The sequence below is a fragment of the Rhinoraja longicauda genome, chromosome 17, assembly GCF_053455715.1.
Source record: "Rhinoraja longicauda isolate Sanriku21f chromosome 17, sRhiLon1.1, whole genome shotgun sequence".
Taxonomy (NCBI): Eukaryota; Metazoa; Chordata; class Chondrichthyes; order Rajiformes; family Arhynchobatidae; genus Rhinoraja; species Rhinoraja longicauda.
The window spans coordinates 19,206,775-19,232,093 of NC_135969.1; the positions used below are offsets into that span (position 1 = coordinate 19,206,775).

Genomic DNA, 25,319 nt, shown 5'->3' on the forward strand with positions numbered 1-25,319 from the left:
TTCTCTCTCTTTCCCCCCCCCCCCCCAAATAAAATCTGAAGAAGGAAGGGTGTTGACCCAAAACACCACCTATCCTTGTTCTCCAGAGATACTGCCTGACATGCTGAGTTACTCCAGCACTTTGTGTCCTTTCAGGATTCCCTGCAGCATGTGATGTCATCTGACGACTCAAAACATTTCCACCATCTAGAATCAGAATGCACAAGTTTGGAGGGCACCTAGATCCAATACATTGTTTTTTTTAAATACCATTCAAATTTCTGCTTTATTTTCATTATAGACAACTTCACTTGAATCAGCTGATCCGGACAAGTGGAGTGGTTACCTGTTGCACTGGGGTCTTGCCACAGCTCAGTATGGTCAAGTACAACTGTAACAAGTGCAACTTCATCCTGGGACCATTCTTCCAATCCCAGAACCAGGAAGTGAAACCAGGCTCTTGCCCCGAGTGTCAATCTATGGGACCATTTGAAATCAACATGGAGGAGGTTTGTTAAGTTGCTCTATAGGACAATTCTGTTTGGTATTTGCAACAGTATTTCTTATTTTATTGGATAGCTATCCACCCCCACCAAAACAAACGTGGAAAGCTGTCATCGTGCTATCGGTAATTTTTTTTAAGTAACATGCATAGCAATAATAAAGATCATTGGACTTAAGTTACAGTGCCCTCCATAATGTTCGGGACAAAGACCCATCATTTATTTATTTGCCTCTGCACTCCACAATTTGAGATTTGTAATAGAAAAAATCACATGTGGTTAAATGCATATTATCAGATTTTAATAAAGGATGTTTTTATACATTTTGGTTTCACCATGTAGAAATTGCAGCAGTGTTTCTACATAGTCGTCGTCCCGTCTCCCGTCCCCCATTTCTGGGCACCATAATGTTTGGGACACAGCAATGTCATGTAAATGAAGGTAGTCATGTTTAGTATTTTGTTGCATATCCTTTGCATGCAATGACTGCTTGAAGTCTGCGATTCATGGACATCACCAGTTGCTGGGTGTATCACTCTAGTGATGCTCTGCCATGTCTGTATTGCAGCCATCTTTAGCTTATGCTTGCTTTGGGGGCTAGCTACCTTCAGTTTTTTCTTCAGCATATAAAAGGCATGCTCAATTGGGTTAAAGATCGGGTGATAGACTAGGCCACTTAAGAATTGACCATTTTTTAGCTTTGAAAAACTCCTTTGCTGCTTTGGCAGTATGTTTGGGATCATTGTCTTGCTGTAGAATGAACTGCCGGCCAATGAGTTTTGATGCATTTGTTTGAACTTGAGCAGATATGATGTGTCTATACACTTCAGAATTCATTATGCTACAACCGTCAGCAGTTGTATCATCAATGAAGATAAGTGAGCCAGTACCTTCAGCAGCCATACATGCCCAGGCCATAACACCACCGTGTTTCACAGATGAGGTGGTATGCTTGGATCTTGGGCAGTTCCTTCTCTCCTCCATACTTTGCACTTGCCATCACTCTGATATAAGTTAATCTTCCTCTCATCTGTCCACAAGACCTTTTTCCAGAACTGTGGTTGCTCTTTTAAGTACTAGGGTGTTGACATGGATAGGGGTAGGGTGTTGACATGGATAGAAAATTGGTTGGCACACAGGAAGCAAAGTGTCGGAGTAAATGGGTCCTTTTCAGAATGGCAGGCAGTAGCGTGGAGTGCCGCAAGGCTCGGTGTTGGGGCCGCAACTGTTTACCATATATATTAATGATTTGGAAGAGGGAATTAGAAGCAACACTAGCAAGTTTGCAGATGACACAAAGCTGGGTGGCAGTGTGAACTGCGAAGAGGATGTTAGGAGGTTGCAGGGTGACCTGGACAGGTTGAGTGAGTGGGCAGATGCAGTATAATATAGATAAATGTGAGGTTATCCACTTTGGCGGCAAAAACAAGGAGGCAGATTATTATCTCAATGGTGTTAGGTTGGGTAAGGGGGAGGTTCAGCGAGACCTGGGTGTCCTTGTACACCAGTCACTGAAAGTTGGCGTGCAGGTACAGCAGGCAGTGAAGAAAGCTAATGGCATGTTGGCCTTCATAATAAGAGGATTTCAGTAAAGGAGTAAAGAGGTTCTTCTGCAGTTGTATAGGGCCCTGGAAAGACCACATCTGGAGTATTGTCTACAGTTTTGGTCTAATTTGAGGACGGACATCCTTGTAATTAAGGCAGTGCAGCGTAGGTTCACGGGATTGATCCCTGGGATGGCGGGACTGTCATATGAGGAAAGATTGAAAAGACTAGGCTTGTTTAGACTGGAGTTTAGAAGGATGAGAGGGGATCTTATAGAAACATAAAATTATAAAAGGACTGTACAAGCCAGATGCAGGAAAAATGTTCCCAATGTTGGGCAAGTCCAGAACCAGGGGCCACATTCTTAGAATAAAGGGGAGGCCGTTTAAAACTGAGGTTAGAAGAAACTTTTTCACCCAGAGAGTTGTGAATTTGTGGAATTCTCTGCCACAGAGGGCAGTGGAAGCCAAATCACTGGATGGATTTAAGAGAGAGTTAGATAGAGCTCTAGGGGCTAGTGGAATCAAGGGATATGGGGAGAAGGCAGGCACGGGTTATTGATTGTGGACGATCAGCCATGATCACAATGAATGGCGGTGCTGGCTCGAAGGGCCGAATGGCCTCCTCCTGCACCTATTTTCTATGTTTCTATGTTACTTCTTGGCAAACTGTAACCTGGTCATCCTATTTTTGCAGCTAAACAGTGATTTGCATCTTGCAGTGTAGCCTCTGTATTTCTGTTCATGAAGTCTTCTGCGGACAGTGGTCATTGACAAATCCACACCTGACTCCTGAAGAGTGTTTCTGATCTGTTGGACTGGTGTTTGGGGATTTTTCTTTATTATAGAGAGAATTCTTCTGTCATCAGCTATGGAGGTCTTCCTTGGCCTGCCAGTCCCTTTGCAATTAGTTAGCTCACCAGTGTTCTCTTTCTTCTTGATGATGTTCCAAACAGTTGATTTTGGTAAGCCTAAGGTTTGGCTGATGTCTCTAACAGATTTATTGTTGTTTCTCGGTCTCATAATGGCTTCTTTGACTTTCATTGGCACAACTTTGTTCCTTATGTTGATAAACAGCAATAAAAGTTTCCAAAGGTGATGGAAAGACTGGAGGAAAGACTAGATGTTGAGAGCTCTCTTATACCTGCATTAAGGAGGCAATTAAACACACCTGAGCAATTCCAAACACCTGTGAAGCCATATGTCCCAAACATTATGGTGCCTTGAAATGGGGGAACTATTTATAAACACAGCTGTAATTTCTACATGGTGAAACCAAAATGTATAAAATTTGCCTTTATTAAAATCTGACAATGTGCACTTTAACCACACGTGATTTTTTTCTATTACAAATCTCAAATTGTGGAGTAAAGAGGCAAATAAATAAATGATGGGTCTTTGTCCCAAGCATTATGGAGGGCACTGTAACTTGGCATGTCAGGCAGCATCTCTGAAAACATGGATAGGTAACATTTTGAGTCAAAATCCTTCTCCACTTCTGAAGACGGGTCTCGACCTGAAACGTCACCTATCCATGCTCTACTTGGATGCTGCCTGACATGCTGAGTCCAGCACTTTGTATCTAAAATGTGCGTTGTTTTGAACTAAACCTTAAATTAAGCACATCGATTTCCATCTTATGAATCGTTTCAAATTCCGGAGGAGCACCTATTGTTTATTCTAACAGAACTAGAATGTTTTTGTAAATGCTTGCAAATATAGAAGAGTTAACGAAGAGGAATTATCAAGCTACACAAATCATATTTGCTTCAGATGTGGAGGAAAGTATTTTATTAACTTCCTACGTTATTAAAATGCAGTTTCTTAGCTTGAATGAACTATCCTTGCTTTTCACTTGCAATTATCATGTGAAATATCAACTTCCTGTTTTCCTATCATTCCTTGTTTTCCCTTCAGACTGTGTACCAGAATTACCAAAGGATCACCATTCAGGAAAGCCCAGGCAAGGTTGCTGCTGGGAGGCTGCCTCGCTCAAAAGATGCCATCCTTTTGGCAGACTTGGTGGACAACTGTAAACCCGGTGATGAAGTTGTAAGTGTTCAGAGCCATTTATTGAATACATTTTTATAATGTCAGAGTCGTACAGCATGGAAATGGGCCCTTTGACCCAATTTGCCCACGCCGACCAAAATGCCCCTTTTGCACTGGTCCCACCTGCCTGCATTTGGGCCACATCCTTCTAAACCTTTCCTATCCATGTACCTGTCCAAATGTCTTTTAAATGTTGTGATAGTACCTGCCTCCTCTGGCAGCTCATTTCGGATACCAACCACTCTTTGTGTGGAAAAAGTTGCCCCTCAGATTTGTATTAAATCTCTTCCCTCTCACCTTAAACCTATGTCCTCTATTTCTTAATTCCCTTACTCTGGGTCAGAGGCTTTGTACATCTTCCCTATCTTTTCCCCTCGTGCTTTTGTACGCCTCTATAAGATCACCCCTCATCCTCCTGTGCAATAAATCCTAGCCTTGCTCAACCTCCCCCTATAGCTCGGGCCCTTTAGTCCTGGCAACATCCTCGTAAAGTTTCCCTGCATCCTTTCTAGCTTAACAACAAATTTCCTACAACAGGGTGACCAAAATTGAACACAATACTCCCAATTTGCGGAAAATGTTTAAATAGTCAGTTCATTAGGTGGGGAAATTATTTGCCCTTTAGTCCAACATTTGAAGAAAAAGCAACTTAATGCAGCCTTTGTATTGCTTTGATGTGTGACTGTATAAAAACTGACGGGTTTTTTTGTGTATCTGCACAGTTGCAAGCTGGAGTATTATTTAATTTACAATCATTCTGACTATTTTCTGTTTACTTTGTCCTTTTCTTCAGGAACTCACTGGAATATATCACAATAATTACGATGGTTCCCTCAACACAGCCAATGGCTTCCCAGTCTTTGCCACAGTCATAATGGCAAATCATGTCACAAAACGGGACAATAAAGTCGCCGTTGGTGAGCTTACCGATGAAGACATGAAGGCTATTGTGGTGCTCTCCAAAGACGAGGTCATTGGAGAACGGGTAAGTGTGGTCATTATTGGAGCGAGCCAGTGAAAATTCCCAGTAAGCCTGGTCCATATGTGCTCTTGCAATTTCTGCCTAAGCATCGAAAGGAGCTTTTCATTAACATATTTATCTACTAAACCCATCAATGCTTTTCATAATTACATTCTGTATTGCGAGTGAAATGCTGATTTATTGGCGGAAATCAGTGTCAAATGGAGCATAGCTGAGTCTGAAAATTGTTCCCTGTAGTTCATCCACCTGTCAGGCTGCGTAATGTAGCTTGGTAATTGGGGACCTTGGTAAGTGACACTGGCCCTTGATGCTTAACCTCATGAAACCCGAACAATCAGGAGAGTTTGCTATGTAGCTCCGTATCAATTCATCAAACTCCCTGGTGAGAAAAAGATTCAGGATGTTGGAGTAACTCATCAGGCAGCGCGCCCAGAGAACGTAGATAGGTGACGTTTTGGGTCCGAACCTTTTATCAGATTGACAAAGAATGATGATCGTTCTTTTGGTGATCTTTGCAGTGGTACAACACTCAATAATGACACAGCAAAAACTGAGCATCATTAATCAAATTCACCAGGGTCTTAAAACAGCTGTTAAGCCCAGGTTAACCTATTCATAGGGCTGACCATCTGTTTCAAGTGGATGGCCTGAGCATTGAGATGTCAGCAGATGTTAAATTAACAGCTGGGCCATATTTTCAGAATCACTGCCTGTAATTCATTCTCTCCTCTTGACACTCCTTGCTGTGAGCTTATTTTCTTATCTGACAAATGGAACTTCTGTGATCGTTTCATTCCCTTTCTGGAGGCATGAGACTGCAGATGCTGCATTGTCGAGCAACAGCAGATTGGAGGAACAGCGGATCAGGCACTGCTCGCTGTACTATCCTGATGATTATCTTGGGGTTTAGTTTGTGACGGAAAGAAATAGACTGGTGGGTTATGCTTGCAGTTTCCTTTAATAGCAGGTATTTATAACCATGTACGATAAATCTTGGATAGTTTCTTGGTTACTAAAAATTCCATTGGCTAGAAAGTGTGCCAAAGTGAGTTATTTGGGAAGGCCTATAATGTGAGCAAATTTGCCTAAGCTGTGGGCTGAAATGTGACAGGTGTAAGAGTAAAGATGAGGGAAGAGAGGAAGTGGATGAGTGGAAGACTTGAGTCAGGAGAGGATGGATAGAATCAGGAAAGTATTGAAGAAGAGAAAGTGGGCATTGTCTGTCCACTTTTGTGACCGTGTGTCAATGGTCAGTGTCTTTCTACTTTCTTTAGATTTAGATTTAGAGATACAGCGCGGAAACAGGCTCTTCAACCCACCGGGTCCACGCCGCCCAGCGATCCCCGCACATTAACACTATCCTACAACCTAGGGACAATTTTTACATTTGCCCAGCCAATTAACCTACAAACCTGTATGTCTTTGGAGTGTGGGAGGAAATTGAAGATCTCGGAGAAAACCCACGGGGAGAACGTACAAACTCCGTACAGACGGCGCCCGTAGTCAGGATCGAACCCGAGTCTCCGGCGCTGCATTCGCTGTAAGGCAGCAACTCTACCGCTGCGCCACCGTGCCGCTTACTATACTTTCGTGTATTGGCCTAGCTGTATGTGTCAAGTCTTTGTACAGAATCTAGTTGTTTTGATCTCCCTGCCATTGAATCATGATCTCAGTAGGGCAAAGTAGCTTTGTTCCTTGGAATTGCACTAGGTGCTCCTTGTTTTTAATGTTGTAATAATACATTAAGCATGGATGTGCTGTCTGGATGCTAGGAATTAACAAAATATTCAATTTCCCCCAGCCTTCAACTGAAATTATATGTTTGATACGGTTGAATTGTGAATTTAGACACCTTTGGGGCAATCAAACGTTAAACATTTGAGGTAATAGGAAATAATAGACTATGGGTATAAAAGATGGGCTATTATACGACTGGATTCTAACCAGAGGCTAATGGGTTTCTAGGTTATATCAGCTAAGCTCTTGTGTTTTAACTGATCAATGCTGTTGGGCTTATTGATGGTGCTAATGTTTGTTTATCTTGTACCCAGGTATTTGCCAGCATTGCCCCTTCTATATATGGTCATGAAGATATAAAAAGGGGGCTCGCATTGGCACTGTTTGGAGGTGAAGCCAAAAATCCAGGTAGGGGAGCTGATTTAATAGAGCAATCCTTTGTAGTAACATTGACCTGTGGCTTGAGCTGTTTGGACCTTGCACTCCAGCCTTCTCCATTTTGCTCTTCCCTTGGCACATTCCCCTTTTCTGCCTCCCGCCTCCGCACTGCCAACACACACGCAAGCCTCTTCAAAACCACCCCATTTTAATTAAGCTCTTTGTCCTATTTACTACCCCCCTTCATCATACAGTACGAGTATTAAATATAATTGGGAGGAGTTGCAACACTAAAGTTAATTGCTGCCACAATTTTAGAAAATTGTGTTTTTTCATCTTTTTCATCTTTTCTCCAGCATTAAATGTTAGTGCTGATTGGGGTGCTTGATTCATTTCTTTGGCTAGAGTATTGATTAGTTTGCTCTTGGCCATATTCTTTTATTATTGTAATCGTAGATTTCAGGTGACGTGGGTTCCATTTACCATCCTATTTGATTTGTTTTTTAGTGCTTAGATTTATTGGTGAAATGACTAGATTTTCCTACAACCAATAATGAATGAATTAACTGATGTCTGTCGTGTGTGTGTGTGTGCTGTCTGCCTCCCCCTTTGGCTTGGATTGCAGGTGGGAAGCACAAGGTGCGCGGAGACATAAATGTTCTTCTGTGCGGTGACCCCGGCACAGCAAAATCGCAGTTCCTGAAGTATGTTGAAAAGGTCTCCAGTCGAGCAGTCTTCACCACTGGTCAAGGCGCTTCTGCTGTTGGTCTTACTGCCTATGTACGGAGGAACCCAGTGAGCAGAGAATGGACTTTGGAGGCTGGGGCTCTGGTGATAGCAGATAGAGGGGTCTGCCTCATAGATGAGTTTGACAAGGTTAGTAAACGCTGCACGTCATTGTTTTCTTTCTTCCTTCTGTTTTAACTCTTGTTGGGTGAAGGTTCGTGTTCTGCTGACTATCACCCTAACTATCTTACAGTATTAACCAAGGGTTGGTTGGTCACTTCTGAAGCAAAATTTTGAACTCGTGCAGCAGATACAATAGTGCTTAAGAGGCTCTTAGATACGCAAGGATTTGGAGGGATGGGGATCAAGTGCAGGCAGGTGAGATTAGTTTATCTTGGCACAGGGTGGTGAATCTAGAATTCATTGCCACAGACGGCTGTGGAGACCGTATTATTGGGTATTTCTCAGGCGGAGATTAGCAAGACATTCTTGATTAGTAAGAGTGTCAAGGGTTATAGAGAGAAGGCAGAATAGGGTTGAGAGGGATAGATTGATCATCTTATTTTGCATAACCTTTATATGATGCTATGATTGCATAACCTTTATATGATTGCTTCTGTGCAAGTAAGTTAATGACTTACTTGCACAGAAGCAATCTGGGGAGCCATTTTCATTCAGCAAGCACAACTATTTGGTGCATCCAGATAGTCTTTACCTCAGGGTGGCATGAATTGTGAAGAAACCCCTTTCATTAGAAGTTGCTCCAGAGCGTCACCTCACCTTCTGTCTCCTTTCTCTGTTCGTTTACTTATTTATCTATTTATTCACTTCCCTATGTTCTTTAAATCCCTGTAAAGCGTCTTTGAGTGTATGAAAAGCGCTATATAAATGTAATGCATTATTATTATTATTATTATCCTGCCCCCTTCCTCCAGAGCATTAGCAGATTATGGGGTACGTTGTGACATTCCCGTTGCCGCCAAAAACTCTCCAAGTTGGGCATTGACCCCGGTTGCCACAGGAATTTGACCGAAGAGTGTGTGAATGATACTTCCTCTTCCTTCCCCTCAGATGAACGAACAGGACAGGACCAGTATTCACGAGGCTATGGAACAGCAGAGCATCTCCATCTCCAAGGCTGGTATCGTCACCTCTCTGCAGGCCAGATGCACGATCATTGCTGCTGCCAACCCTATAGGTGGGAATGATTCAGTAATGCCCCTCTGCAATGTATTCTGAGATTTTTAGGTTTGTTTAGAGATACTGTATGGGAAACTGGTCCTTTGGCCCACTGAGACCGTATCAACGATCAGCCTGTGCACTAGTTCTGTCCAACACACTCGGGACAATTTAGGAGCCAATTAACTTACAAACCTGCACATCTTTGGAATGTGGGATGAACCCGAAGAAAACCCATGTAGTCACGGGGAGAACGTGCAAACTCCATACAGACAGCAGGGTCTGGTCTCCGTACGTCAGGACCGAACCCAGGTCTCTGACACTGTAAAGCAGCAACTCTATCGCTGTACCACTGCCTCCCTAAACAATTAGTCGAATTTAATTTTCCTGCTGCCATGTTGGGATTTCAACTCTTAGTCAATAGTCAATATTCAATTTATTTGTCACATATACATAAATGTGTAGTGAAATGAAAAATTACCCGCAGTTCAACAATAAGACCAATAAGAATAATCAATAAAAATGCAATAACACATACAATCATAACCAACACCAAACAAAAGAAACATCCATCACAGTCTCCTCCTCACGGTGATGGAAGGCCAGAATGTCTTTTTCTCTTCCCTGCCGTCTTCTGCCGCAGTCAGGCTGTTGAAGTTGCCACGTCGGGGCGGTCGGGGCTCCCGACATTGAAGCCCCCGCCGGGCGGAGAAAATCCCGCGGCCTATTTCAGGCCGCTCCAGACGGTGAAAGGTCCGCGACTTGGGGCGGGCGAAGCCGTTGCCGGAGCTCCCGATGTCGGCCCCCACCCAGGGGCCTGCGGGCTTCCGACGTCCACGCGGCCCGCGCCGAAGCCTCCGGAGACGAGTCGCAGCTGCTCCCGCAGCATCCGAAGGCAGCCAGCGCCGCAGGTGGTGAGTCCGGGCCGCGGGCTCTGCGAACCAGAGCCCAGGTGGTCCCAGCCGGAGGCCGCCAGCTCCAGGTGCATGGCCGGTGGTAGGCCGCAGCGGGAACGGAGACACGACACAGAAAACAAAGGTCGGGTCTCCGTTCGGGAGAGATAATGTTACAGTTCCCACCCCCCCCCACATAACACACAACTGCAAACACTACATCATATTTCAACTACAATTAAGACAAAAACAACAAAAAACACAAAAGACAACGACTGCAGGCAAGCCGCAGCTGCGAAGGCAGCGCTGGCTCCTCTAGACGCAGAATCCATAACTCAACATGTGATTAGAAAATGAAATGACCTTAAAAAGTAAGCATAGAATATAATATTTGCTCTGAGGAACTGAGAAAATATCCTGGCCTGACAAAGGGTCCTGACCCAAAACGTCATCTATCCACGTTCTCCAGAGATGCTGCCAGACCCGTTGAGTTACTCCAACAATAACAAATAGATATATAATAACTGTGCTTCAGTTGAGATGTCTGAGCTTACCAGCTCCTGTATCTTCTCCCAGAAGGTACAATAGGAAAGAGGGAATGGCCAGGGTGATCTGCATTCTTGACGATACATCCAGCTCTATTCGCCACTCAGGCTGGCAGCCGGCTGAGATGCATCCCGTCAGAATATTGTCTGTCGCACATTTGGAGACTTTTGAGAGAATCCACATGGCCATGCCTTGATCATCCACATGGTCTTGTCAATAATCGAAGAAAGTAACTACGCTGGTGTGCTTTCTTGGTCGCTGCATCAGTGAGAAGTAACCAGGTTAGCTTGCTGGTGAGATAGCTGCCCAAGTACGTGTAGCTATCTATCACCGTTGACGAGAACAGGGTTGTGTTCACCCCCTCATTTTCTGGCTTAACAACCAACCTTTTGTTAGGGCTTGGTTACTTCTTTGACAGCGTGATCTCCTTCCTGTGTTTTGTCTCGTCGATGTTCTGGCCGAAAACATTGGTGAACCTAAGATAAAGTTGGCGTGCTTGGGTGTACTTGGAGTACAAGATGGTGCTGGACACATAACCCAGAGGATGTTATGATCGATTCTAATCGACTGAGTCCGCAGGTCAGGAATTCTCGAAGCCAGTTGCAGATGGACCCCCCAAGGTCCAGGCGTTGAGGGCTGAGCTTATTCAGTGCTATGGTGTTGACGGCCAGGCTGTGTCAGTGAGTTGCATCTTGGACAGGTGTTCATATTGTCAAGGTGATCCAGGGCTGAATGTGTACAGGAGAGATGGCGACCTTAATGCAAGAAGTGGCTGTAAATGTTCCCGATTGACATTCAATGTGTTTGACAGCTATGGCAGTGAACAGTGGGATGATTTTGAGACCTTTTTATTATTTTCTTTCAGGTGGTCGGTATGATCCTTCTTTGACCTTTGCAGAGAACGTAGACCTCTCGGAGCCCATTGTTTCCAGATTTGATGTTCTGTGTGTTGTTCGAGACACAATTGACGCTGTTCAGGTACGAATGGATTTTACTTTGTCAAGCCATGTCCATTGCTTTATTATTGTCACTTGTCCTGAGATACGGCACGGTGGCGCAGCGGTAGAGTTGCTGCCTTACAGCGAATGCGGCGCCGGAGACTCGGGTTCGATCCTGACTACGGGCGCCGTCCGTACGGAGTTTGTACGTTCTCCCCGTGACCTGCGTGGGTTTTCTCCGAGATCTTCGGTTTCCTCCCACACTCCAAAGACCTACAGGTATGTAGGTTAAATGGCTGGGCAAATGTAAAAATTGTCCCTAGTGGGTGTAGGATAGTGTTAGTGTGCGGGGATCGCTGGCCGGTGCGGACCCGGTGGGCCGAAGGGCCTGTTTCTGTGCTGTATCTCTAAATCTAAAAAAATCTAAAATACAGTGGCAAGGTTTTGTATGCGTGCTATTTAATTAAATTAGGTAATACAATCAACCCATACACAAGTAGAACAGAAGAAGATGCCAACTGACCTGAATTGCCACCTATCTATTCTCCAGGAATATTACCTGGCCCGTTGTATTGTTCCAGCACTTTGTTTTTTTTGTAAACCAGCATCTGCTGCTCCTAGGAAGGAACTGCACATGCCGGTTTACACTGAAGATGGACACAAACTGCTGGAGTAACTCAGTTGGTCAGGCAGCATCTCTGGAGAAAAGGAATAGGTGATGTTTCGGGTTGCAACCCTTCCTCAGAAGGGTCTGAAGAATGGTTTCGACCTGAAATGTCACCTACCCCTTTTAACCAGAGATGCCGCCTGACCCAGTGAGTTACTCCAGCATTTTGTGTTGAATTTCATCTGCTGTTCCTTGTTTCTAAAGTACAACAGGTAGAGCAAAAAAGAGAAGAACACCGGAAATCAGAATATAGTTTTCAACATTTGTAGCATTACAGTTCCAGAGAAAGAAATATCCAATGTCCACAATGGGGTGATTGGAAGATCTTCACCCCATCCCGAGCCTGGTGGGAGGTGCTTTTGTACCATCTGCCCAGAGATGGACATCAGGGAGAAAAGCAAATAACAGTGGTGTAAAGGGTCCTTGGTTATGTTGGATGCCCTCACAAAGCGTGAAGTATAGATGGAATCAGTGGTAGGTATTATCGTCGTGTAGATGGAGACAGTATAGGAAGTCTGGTCTGTATGATGGACTGGGCTTCATTCCCAACTCTGCAATTTCTTGGCAGAGCTATTCCCAAACAAAGCTGTGTTGTAACCTGATAGTGTGCTTTCTACAAGCGCATCTGCAGAAGTTGGTAAGAGTGTTAGAAGACATTTTGAATTTCCCTTCTTACAAATTCTGCTAGGTCCCGTTTCTCATAATCCGCTCCATTTTCTTTGCCACCACTGATGCTGGGTTCACAGGACTAGTGCCATGGCATGCTTGTCTTTGTTGTCCTTCAATGCACACCATTAACCACCCATATTTGACAACTTCCAAGGTGTTATTTTATGTACAGTAATTTATTGCTTTGTATCACCAGCATAATGTGCAATCTTTCCTTTTCCAGTTTTATAATGTTGTTAAGCTGGAAAAGGTGCTGAGAAGATTTACAAGGATGTTGTCAAGACTGTCTGGGAGGGAGAGGTTGAGCAGGCTTCGACTTTGCTTGGGGCACATGATGAGGGCTGTTCTTTTAGAGGTGTACAAGATCATAAGGGGATTAGATAGGGTGAATGAAGTCTTTTACCCAAATTGGGGTAATCATGAACCAGAGGACATGTGTTTAAGGGAAGGGGGAAGATTTGCTAGGAACCTAGAGGCAACTTTTTTTCACACAAGGGGTGGTAAGTACAAGGAATGAGCTGCTGGAGGAGATCGTTGAGGCAGGTACTAGCACAACGTTTAAAAAGCATTTGGACAGGTACATGAATTGGATAGGTTTAGAGGGACATGGGCCAAACAGGCAGATGGCACTAGTGTAGATGGGGCATGTTGGTCAGTGCAGGCAAGTTGAGGCGAACGGCCTGTTTCCATGCAGTATCCCTCTATGATTCCAGTTAGTTTTTTATTTCAGCTGTGTTATGACCTACTGATTGTACATTTATCATCAATCAGGATGAACTACTGGCTCGTTTTGTTGTGGCCAGTCACATCAAAAATCACCCGAGCAACAAAGAGAACATGAACGAAGGACCAGATGAAACATGCCTCCCAAACACCTTTGGCGTGGAGCCAATTCCACAGGAGCTGCTGAAGAAATATATAATTTATGCCAAGGAAAAAGTCCACCCCAAGCTGAACCAGATGGATCAGGACAAAGTGGCAAAGATGTACAGTGACCTCCGAAAGGAGTCCATGGTAAGAAAAGAACGATTATGCCTCATCAATTTGGACAAGTTTGCGGATGAGAAAAGTGTTTTCCTGTTGAAATGTTAGATAACTTATCCAAGATTGCTACAAAGCTTGACGTCAGTGGGGAAAGTGTCTCTAAGGGAATCTGAGAGGGGGGTAATAGCAGAAAATATCAATAAAGACGTGACTTGCAATTTCATCCGAGGGCAGTGCATGTATATGGAATGATGTACCAGAGGCGATAGCTGCCACGGGCCTTTGTGGCCATCTGCAGTTGGGACTATAAAATGGTGCTGCTTGCATATCATCTAAGTGGGCTGTTCTGTACATTGTGTACCAAGGGGATTGTCCTCACTGTACCTTGGTGCACGTGATAATAAAGAAACCATCGAACTGTGGCACGTCAATAAGCCCGAAATAAAGGCGAGGAGCCAGGTATTTCGGGAGGGATTTGTTCGTTCGAGTCCGGTCGAGTCTGCAAGAGAGATGATCGCGCCTAAAATCCGGTCATTTATCCCTGTAGCTAAGGGCCGCCCCCCTGGACTGGTCCATTCCCGTGCAGAGGGATTCGATAGTGGTATCGCGCTGAGGGGTTCGACCCTTGAGAGGCGGTACAATCACGGCATTTAAAAGACATTCGGTCAGATATGTAGATAAGAAAAGTTTAGAGGGAAATGGACCAAACACAGGCAAATAGGACTCGCTCTGATAGATATCTTAAGAAAATAACTGCAGATGCTGGTACAAATCGATTTATTCACAAAATTCGATAGATATCTTGGTCAACATGGACGAGTTGGAACAAAGTGCTCTTTGTTGTAAACCTGATAATTATAATCTGGAATTCAGTGTCTAACTAAAGTGGCAAAAGAACTAACTGGAGCTTTCAACTGGATATTTGGATAGGTACATGAAGAAAAATAATGTGCAGGGCTATCGGGAAGGATCGGGAGCATGGAACACGTGGGATTGCTGTAATAGGAGCAAGTATAAACTCGATGGGCTGAACTAAATGGTCAGCTCAACATAGATGACCAAATCTACACCAAACCCAAACCTATCAGGAGCAGACGAGGGCATTCGATTCAATTTGAGATACCAGCTACCAAGACAGATGTGTAAAGCAATTCATTCTTCCCTCGCACAATTAAAACATGGACTAGTCTTCACCCAAGAACGGTAGCCAATGATGCAACAAATCTATGATTCCCTAAAAATGGGTTGGGAATAAGATTATTTTGGTGAGGGATTAAATAATTCGGAATTTTCATGTGGAAAGAATAGGTATGCGCACATTTCTGGTTTGAATGATAGTTTCTGTGGGGCAAATATTACCTAGATCATTAATTTAACTGCGATATTAATTTCCAGTCTGAAAAATTGTACTATGCCATCTTTTTTAGCTTTATATCAAATTTGCTCCCTTGCTCCAATTCCCTACTTCATGTGTCAGAATTTTGAGTATATTTAGAAGAAGCAAAGACATATTTATATGATGTCTTTCATGTCATCATTAAATCCAAGCCAGTGAAGTATATTGTAAGTGTAATCTTGTGTGTTGTACAAGAAAGGAGCAGTCATTTTAAACGCTGGAAATGTGATAATAAGCCAGATAATCATTTAGATGTTGATCTGAGGTCAAAGTAGATGTTCTAGAAATGTTTCCACTGGTTAGGGAATCCGGAGCCAAATTCTCGATGTAAAATTACTGCAAAAGGTGAGACTTCCAGGTTTGAAGGCAGTTATTTAGTTTGCTCACAGGATTAAATAACAAAGCGAAGTAACATCAAGACAAATCGGTTGTTTTTGTGTTAGCAAGCTGTAACTAGTAGGATGATTGCAAGGTGCTGTGCATTCAACTATTTCCATTCCATGGTTGAGTTGACACAAGTATCCATCTTGGTCCACTCATTGCCGCTGAGTCATAATTTTTGGAAAGGGACTGGCCATTTTAGTCATTGTCATACAGCATGGAAGCAGGCCCTTCAACCCAGTTCATCGGTGCCCATCTGCGCCAGTCCCATTTGACCCATATCCCTCCAAACCCAAAGAGGACTGGTTTATTTCTTTAATTTTACCACGTACACCTTTGGAATTCTGTGTCCTTGATGTCTCAGTCAGTGAGCATACCTAGAGCCGAGGTGGCTAACTTTTCGATGCACAAATTAAACGGGATATGCAGACCCGATGAGAACGTGGCTGACTGGTTTCAGGGGTCGTACTCGGCTTGTACTCGCTGGAATTTAGAAGATTGAGGGGGGATCTTATAGAAACTTACAAAATTCTTAAGGGGTTGGACAGGCTGGATGCAGGAAGATTGTTCCCGATGTTGGGAAAGTCCAGAACAAGGGCTCACAGTTTAAGGATAAGGGGGGGAAGTCTTTTAGGACCGATATGAGAAAGTTTTTTTTCACACAGAGTGGTGAATCTGTGGAATTCTCTACCACAGAGGGTAGTTGAGGCCAGTTCATTGGCTATATTTAAGAGGGAGTGAGATGTGGCCCTTGTGGCTAAAGGGATCAGGGGTATGGAGAGAAGGCAGGTACAGGATACTGAGTTGGATGATCAGCCATGATCATATTGAATGGCGGTGCAGGCTCGAAGGGCTGAATGGCCTACTCCTGCACCTGTTTTCTATGTTTCTATCTCTATTTGCTGAGAAATGGCTTTTCTCCCTCACAGGCCACAGGCAGTATTCCCATTACTGTGCGACACATTGAATCTATGATTCGCATGGCCGAGGCGCATGCTCGAATTCATTTAAGAGACTATGTGATGGAGGATGACGTCAACATGGCCATTCGGGTCATGCTGGAGAGCTTCATCGACACACAGAAATTTAGCGTCATGAGGAGCATGAGGAAGGTGAGTCTCTTGATAACTCAACGGGTGGAGAAGTAAGGGGAGGTTGTAGCATTTTGGTGGCACTTGCTGCTGTTATGACTCTTAGACCATGAAGTCTAAGTGTGTAAGATAGCTCCATTTTTAAGATATCTATCCGTGAGTTACTCTGTTTAACCCAATGCTGTTTAGCCAGGAGGTGCATCTGTGTGCTATTTGTCCCTAGTGTAGGATAATGCTAGTGTTCGGGGTGATTGCTGGTCGGCACAGACTAGGTAGGCCGAGGACCTGTTTTTGCACTGTCTAAAAGTCTACGGCAAACATGTAACTTCCTACTGATTCTTTCCCCAGACGTTTTCGCAGTATTTGACATTCAAGCGTGACAATAATGAGCTGCTGCTCTTTGTCCTGAAGCAGTTGGTGGCCGAACAGGCCACTTATCAGCGCAACAGGTATGGAGCGCAGCAAGACACGATTGAAATCCCAGAAAAGGATTTGGTTGAAAAGGTAAGAAAAAATTGCTGTCGTCAGTTTTAGAAATGATAGCCGCCGCCAAATTTGATTTAGCCTAGAAATAAGTAACTGCAGATGCTGATTTTACAGCAAAGGACACAGTGCTGGAGTAATTCAGCGGGTCTGGCAGCATCTCTGGAGAACATGGATAGGTGATGTTTCAGGTCAGGACCCTTTTTAAGACTGAAGAACCTTGATTTAAAAACAAATTTACTTCAGACAAGGCTGTCCAATTCATTAAAAGAATAATCTCTGGGATCATCTTAAAGCCCTTTTTAATTATAAAGCAGCATTACTCCCAATGGCGGGTAGTGTCCCTGGCAAGAGAAACATCATGAATATTTTGGATTAGATTTAAGTTAACCATTCAGTTAAAGGTCAGAAATGTTAAAGATAGACACAGTGCTGGAGCAACTCAGCGGGTCAAGCAGCATCTCTGGAGAAAAGGAACAATCTAAGAGAGGATTCACACACTAACTCTGAGTCTAGTCTGAAGAAAGGATTCCGTCCAGACAAGTCACCTGTTCCTTTTCTCCAGAGGTGCTTCCTGACCCCCTCTGTTACTCCTTGTGTTTATCAATATTAACACTTTGTGTTTATCAATATAAACCAGCATCTGCAGCTCCATTTTACACATTTTGTCACAAATTGTTCTCCAACCGCAGGCTGACCAACAGAGTATAATTTTTTTATATTATTTTAGTTTATTATTGTCACATATACCGAGGTACAGTGGAAAGCCTTTGTTTGCCTGCAATCCAGTCAAAGAAAAGACTAGGTGAATGTCCAGGTTCAGCATTTTAACTTCTGTATTTACGAAGTTTGCCTTGTGTTAAATGTCAGAAAACCCCACCTTCAGTGTCTGCTGAATCTTGGCAAAGGCAGCAAAGAGAGAAAATCAACTTTGATACCTATGGTAGAAAGTAAATGCACTTAATAATCTCCCTCATCTGAGTGTCCAAGTAGCTTGTGCTATATGATGTGTTGTGTGTGAAGAAGTAGTGAGCCTGTTGCTTGTCGTACAGAATTTGAATAGGCAGGTATTTTAACAGCTTGTTCAATTTGCCTTGACTAAGAATAGTTCAAGCAATCATAGGTTTTCCCACCTCTTTCCCCCATCTTACAATCCGTCTGAAGAAGGCTCTCGACTCGAATCGTTCTCCGAGGATGCCGCCTAACTTGCTGAATTACGCCAGCACCTTTTTTCATAAGTTTAAATTTTTTTGATAATTTAACACATAGGACAAAATAAGGATTTCTACTAGCAGTTTGATTCGATATATTTTGCTGCTTGAACTGACATCCAATACCAGCAGAACTTTACATCTAATGCCACAAGAGGTCACCACAACACATGTATGCTGCCTGCAACCTGAAATCAGTGTCCCATTAGACCACTGCTTGGATAGAATGTTCAGTCGTACTTGCTGAAATGGAAAAAATTGAAGCATATGGCTTCAGATTAACGAATAGGGGAAAGGGAGTGCTGTGAGTTTGATCGTTGAGCACAGTTATCAAATTTCTTCTGGATTGTACAGTCATGGCAAAAGGAGCCGTAATGCCTCATCACCTGTGCCAACTTTAAAGAACTATCGCATTATTTCTTTCCCTCCAATTTCATTTTTTCACTTTCAATTATTTACTGATCTCTGTATGAAAGTTTTGATTGAATCTGCTTACATCTGCCTTTCCGTGCACTTTCAATTACTTGCCTTCCTTATTTTTGAAAAAGTAAATACTGACTGGTTATTTTGCTCTTTGGTAAATATCTGCCATGGGTCCAATTGGATCTGATCACTAATCCATTTCTGTTGCAGTGTTTTCACTTGTGTTTGGGGAACTGCATAATCTCCATCTGTTTTCTTGTTTGCAAGCAGAAGCATCTAATTAGTGGGGCGACTTTGCAGAAGCTTATACACATGAATAAAGTTTATAAATTATGATTTCCGGTCAGCAGTTACGATGCTTCAAAATGATGTGGGAGTGCAATTTGTACTTGTGCTTCTTTTAGCATGAAGAGACACAGCATGGAAACATGCTGAAGAACGGTCTCGACCCGAAACGTCACCCATTCCTTCTCTCCTGAGATGCTGCCTGACCTGCTGAGTTACTCCAGCATTTTGTGAAATAAATACCTTCGATCTGTCCCAGCATCTGCAGTTATTTTCTGACAGCATGGAAACAGGCCTTTCAGCCCATCGAGTCCATGCCGCCCATCAATTACCCGTTCACACTAGTTCTGTGTTATCCCTTTCCTACATACTAGGGGCAATTTACAGAGGCCAATTAACCTACGTGTGTTTGCGATGTAGAGGAACAGCTGGAGGCTCACCCGGTCACATGCAGAACGTGTAAACTCCGGGCACATCCCCTGAGGTCAGGATCGAACCAGGGTCTCTGTCGCTCTACCAGATACGCCACAGTACCGCCACAATTATTCATCCACAATTCCCTGCCTTTTCATAATTTCACATTTACTGTATTAAATCTTAAAACTGATCATTATTTCAATATTCGGTTCAGAAGCCATTGAGAGTATCCTGCGAAGGTATCACAAAAGACTGCAGTAACTTAGCGAGTCAGGCAGGAGATCAGTCTGAAGATGGGTCTCGACCCAAAACGTCACCCATTCCTTCTCTCCTGAGATGCTGCCTGACCTGCTGAGTTACTCCAGCTTTTTGTGATACCTTCGATTTGTACCAGCATCTGCAGTTATTTTCCTACACAACTTGTTCTACTGCGAGGTGTCTTGTGTGCTTAAAGAGCTATCCTTGCATTGCTAACCTTGAGTTTGCTCCCCTTTGGTCTCCAGGCACGTCAGATCAACATTCACAACATGTCTGCATTCTACGAAAGTGATCTCTTCAGAATTAACAAATTCACTCATGACGTGCGAAGGAAGCTAATTGTACAACAGTTCTAATTAAAGATAAAATGAAGAATCTGCAGGAGTTGGCAGAATATAAAGACTGCTGGCATCTCTGAGGAACCGCCAGATGATTGCAGTGATGAACTAATTACTTAAGAATACAGGATGGGTTTAAGATGAAAATCACTTTGCAACTCACCAAAAACTATTTCCACCTAATACGTGAACTCTCAAACTAACTCCATCTTGTTTTCACCATCCTGCCTTTTATGATCCCAATTTTGCCAACAAATACTTGCATTTTGGCAATTTAAAAATCAAACCTCTGTCAGAACCTTCTCCATTGGTTCTATTTTGCTGTATATTGTATTTTTGTAAGTCTTGTCACCAAACTGAAGTTATTACTTTACAGTGACATTATTTTCCTGATTACCTTGAGCTTTTATTGATGTGTATAATTAAAATTAGGTTACATTCTCTAACTTTTGGTACAATGAATGCAATAAAGATGTTTTTTGCTAATTCTTGTTCTTGCTTAGGCTGTTTATAACAATTTGCCTTCAAGTACTTTATGAATTTGGAAGCCAGGTAGGTATCCAATTGAGCCTCTTCCACCTCCTCAGTTTTGTTAGCCTAAATCTTCATGTGTCTAGTTTTAAGCAATAGAATTCCTCTACCACTCTCCTTTTCAGTGCTCCTTAAAGTCTATTTAATTGGCCAAACAATTCGCCACGTCCTAATGCCATCTCCTCCTGCTTGGTTTCAGCATCATCCCTCCTGGGAACCACCTTGAGATGATTTTGTCCAGAAAGATGCTGAGAAAATGCAAGTTGATGGTAATCACTGTGAGATGCTATTGTTGTCGATCATTTTTCATGACAAGGGACCCAGGCAATTAAGGCTACCATTAGCTCTGTCTTTTCAGACAGTGCCTTTGAAACTTAGCTATTGATTTTCTGTTCTTAATTGTGTGTGTGTGTGTGTGCGCACAATGGGCAAAGTTGCCCGATCCTCTTTGGCTTTTTGATTTACCCAATGGAATAACGTACAGATTTTTATTTCCAAACAGGACATTATCTTCCATAAGCACAAGCTGACCTTGATTTGCAGATCAATAATTTAGAGAATTTTTACAGAGGCACGAAAGTGTCAATGAGCTACAAGGCTCTTCGTCATTTGTAAACTTGCTCAATGAGAGTTTGGCCTGATGTTGTAGTTGCTGTTTTCTAAGCCATTGAGATCTGCATTGTCTACTTTGTGGTGTTCTACAGATCATTGAAGAAAATACACTATCTGCCTCTATTCCATTAATGTCAAATGTACCACCGCTGATGATAATTCCTGTGCCTGAATGTAATATTACAATAGCAACACCTTTTTAAACGACTAAATATCTTGAGGCATTGTACATGATTGAAATAAAACATAATTTAACAATGGAAGGATCCTTCCCATTCTCACATTGACCTCTCTGTGCTGGACCTCCACCACTGTCAGACTGAGGCCACACGCAAATTGAGCAGCACATCATATTTTGCTTGAGCAGGTTACACCCCAATAGTAGGCTTCTGTGGTTGATTTCTCTAACTTCAAGTAACCATTGCATTCTCTCTCTCTCCATCCCTCCCCATCCTAGTTGTACTAGTTTCACTGTTCATATCCCTTTGTTTCCACATCATCCAAAGCTAACAATAGACCATTGTAGGCTCCACCTTTCGTTGGTCATCGGCGCCACCTCTGATTTGTTCAGTACTTCCTCTAGTTTCTCTCTCAGTCTGAAGAAGGGTCTCGACCTGAAACGTCTCCTATTCCTTTTCTCTAGTGCTGCTGCATGACCCGCTGAGTTACTTCAACATTTCGTGTCTATCGTCCGAGATTATAGAGGTTTATAAAATTATGATAAGCAGAGATAAGGTGAATGGTCAGTCTTTTTCCCAGGGTAGAGGATTCTAAAAATGGAGAACGCAGGCTTACGGTGAGAGGGGGAGATCTGAGAAACCTTGGGCAACATTTTTACTCAGAGGGTAGTCCATATACAGAACAAGCTGCCAGAGGTAACTATAGAAGCGGATACAATTACGACGTAAAAGACATTTGGACAGAGATATGGATAGGAATTGTCATTTTGATAAAAGTTAATTGAGCGATGGCAACATCTGGTGATACTACTGCTGGTGAGAGTTCAAGGAGTAAGGAACAGAAGAGAAAATTAGCTCTGTTTGACAGCTGAGTTTTCACTTGCAGTCTTTCATCAGTAGGGTATGTAATATTTGTGTGAAATTAATCCCTGTGGTGCTGTCAGAACCAATATGTCATCAAACATCCCGTTCAGAATGGTTGTGTGGGATGAGTGGATGGATGTAGATCCACATTGGACAGTGCAGTGTCATAGCGGTAAAGTTGCTGCACTACAGCGCCAGAGACCCGGGTTCAACCCTGACCACAGATGCTGTCTGTTTTCTCCGGGTGCACCAGTTTCCTCCCACATTCCCAAGACTTGCAGGTTAATTGGCTTCTGTAAATTGTCCCTGGTAGAACTTGAGTACGGGTGGACTTGGTGGGCCATAGGGCCTGTTTCCACACTATCTCTAAACTAAATCCGATGTTAAACCCAACTGCAGAGACGAGTGTATAATCCACTCTGACACCTCAGTGCACTAATGAGGGAATATTAATCGTGTGACTATTCAAAGGCAAAAAAACTGCTGGAGGAACTCAGTGGATCAGGTAGCATCATGGAAGGAGTGGACAGATGACGTTTGGGTCAGGCCCCTTAACTCACTCAGAATATTCAGTTCTTTTACCTTTCAGTGAATAAAAAGGGTCCTGTAATACTGCTTGAAAAATAGAGCAAGTGTGCAAATATAGACACAATGAACTGCAGGTGTTGGAATCTTGAGCAAAACACAAAGTACTGGAGAAACTCAGCATGTCAGGCAGCATCTGTGGGTGGGGGGGGGGGGGGGGGGGGGAGAGAAGGTGGTGTCCATTATTGTCGATTGTCCGCTTTGTTCGGGCAGCACAGTGGCACAGCAGGTGGAGCGCTGCCTCAGCGCCAGAGACCCGGGTTCGATCCTGACATCGCTGTCTGTGTGGAGTTTGCACATTCTCCTTGTGATGGCATGCTTTTCCTCCGGATGCTCCACTTTCCTCCCACGTCCTAAAGGCATGTGGGTCTGTAGGTTAATTGACCTCTAAATTACCCCTGGTGTGTAGGGAGTGGGAAAATATTGAATGGGTGATTGATGGCCAGTCTGGACCTGGTGGGCCGAAGGGCCTGTTTCCATGCTATTTCGCTAAACTAAGCTGCAGCAAGAAAACATTACGTTGTTCCTTTCTCACTAATGACATTGAAACACTTGAGTAACTGAGAGTGAATTAACGCTTAGATTTATCTACACTTTGAAATATATTTTGTGTGGGCAGGAAGGGCAGAGTATTGGTGTAGTGAGCAGACTGCAGTGTTAATACTGAAAGGACGTGTGGGAATGTTGTGAAGTCTGCAATCTACAAGAAGAAATATTGTCGGGATTTTTAAGGGCTCAGTGATTATTCCAGGGCTGCTTGTAACAAGGTCCCTTCTGTGTCTGAGTAATGCAGTCAGACTGTACAAGTGTGTGCATCAGGGAGAGAGTTAGCTGCCTTCCAGGCCCTTAGCCAATGATGGAATTCATCAATAGGGCCTTTTGTTGGAGTTTAAAGCCGATGCCAAGACCTTGATTCAACGGTTTGTGAGCAGACTGAGGGCACCTATTGATGAAAGCACTTTGAAGGCTTTCAGCTCCAGCAGAAGGCTATCAAATTTGGCACAGATTCCGCAGGTTTAGTTCAGTTTAAGTTAGTTTAGAGATACAACGCGGAAACAGGGTCTTCGGGTCACCAAGTCCTTGCCAACCGTACATGAGCACTATCCTACACACTAGGGACAATTTGCAATATTTTTTTTACCGAAGCCAATTAACCTACAAACTTTTATCTACTTGTGCATAATCCATATCCTTCCATTCCCTTTTCCACATACTTATCCAGAAGCCTATTAAATGCCACAATTCTATCTGCCTCCACCAACAACCTTGGCAGCGAGATTCAAGCACTCACCACCCTCTGTGTAAAAAAAAAAGTCGCCCTGCATACCTCCTTTAAATTTTGCCCCTTCCACCTTAAACACGCCCTTTGGGATTTGATGTTTCCATCCATTTTAAAAAACATATGGACGACAGGTACGTGGGTAGGAAAGGTTTAAGAGAGATATGGGCCAACATGGGCAAATGGGACTAGTTTAGGTGGGGGACCTTAGTTGGCATGGACAAGCTAGGAAAAAGGGTCTGTTTCTGTGCTTTATGACTCAAAAATTCTCCACAACGTCACACCTGGCCAGTAACCAACACAGCTAAAAACTAAATTTCATAAAAAGGAGCTGCAGATGCTTGTTAATACCAAAGTTAGACACGAGGTGCTGGAGTAACTCAGTGGGTCAAGCAGCATCCCTGGAGAAAATGGACAGGCAACATTTCAGGTCCGGTCCCTTCTTCAGATGTCTGAAGAAGAGTCCCAACCCGAAACGTCACATATTCATTTTCTCCAGGGATGCTGCCTGACCCACTGAGTTATTCCAGCGTTTTGTGTCTATCTTTCAGCTGAAAACTGGTGATTTGGGCAGCTTCCATCATCACTCTTTAGGTGTCCTTGACGTTGAGAGACTAATAACAGCATTGCAGCTTGTGTGTAGAGATGTAGCCACAGACGCAGTCGGCAGGGGGTGGAAATGTCCAGACTTTTTTATTGATATTCTCTGCAGCAGCGATTCTCTGTGTCAAACCTCTCCCTTGTTTTGCTCTTCCCCAGAGCCTCCTACATGGATTTATCAGTATGGGGAGTGTTCACCCCTTCTGATGATATCCTTTGGAAAGCCCCGTCACACTAAACTGACAAATCGCTAGCCACTCCATTGCTCACTACTCGCTGGAATTTAGAAGATTGAGGGGGGGATCTTATAGAAACTTACAAAATTCTTAAGGGGTTGGACAGGCTAGATGCAGGAAGATTGTTCCCGATGTTGGGGAAGTCCAGAACAAGGGGTCACAGTTTAAGGATAAGGGGGAAGTCTTTTAGGACCGAGATGAGAAAGTTTTTTTTCACACAGAGTGGTGAATCTGTGGAATTCTCTGCCACAGAGGGTAGTTGAGGCCAGTTCATTGGCTATATTCAAGAGGGAGTTAGACGTGGCCCTTGTGGCTAAAGGGATCAAGGGGTATGGAGAGAAGGCAGGTACGGGATACTGAGTTGGATGATCAG

The 25,319-nt window shown here is 43.5% G+C and overlaps 1 protein-coding gene across 1 annotated transcript in view; it reads left to right on the top strand.

Annotated features, from left to right (window-relative positions):
* The window catches only part of mcm2 (minichromosome maintenance complex component 2), a 31,962-nt gene extending 11,489 nt beyond the window's left edge, over positions 1–20,473 (top strand). Inside the window, exons 7-17 of the mRNA XM_078413848.1 lie at positions 281–488; positions 3,944–4,078; positions 4,872–5,063; positions 7,112–7,205; positions 7,801–8,051; positions 8,973–9,099; positions 11,385–11,497; positions 13,565–13,807; positions 16,484–16,666; positions 16,994–17,149; positions 19,968–20,473. Of these exons, the coding sequence (XP_078269974.1) occupies positions 281–488; positions 3,944–4,078; positions 4,872–5,063; positions 7,112–7,205; positions 7,801–8,051; positions 8,973–9,099; positions 11,385–11,497; positions 13,565–13,807; positions 16,484–16,666; positions 16,994–17,149; positions 19,968–20,078 (1,813 nt within the window). The 3' untranslated portion in view covers positions 20,079–20,473. The remainder of the gene's footprint in view (positions 1–280; positions 489–3,943; positions 4,079–4,871; positions 5,064–7,111; positions 7,206–7,800; positions 8,052–8,972; positions 9,100–11,384; positions 11,498–13,564; positions 13,808–16,483; positions 16,667–16,993; positions 17,150–19,967) is intronic.
* Positions 20,474–25,319: the final 4,846 nt, after the last annotated feature.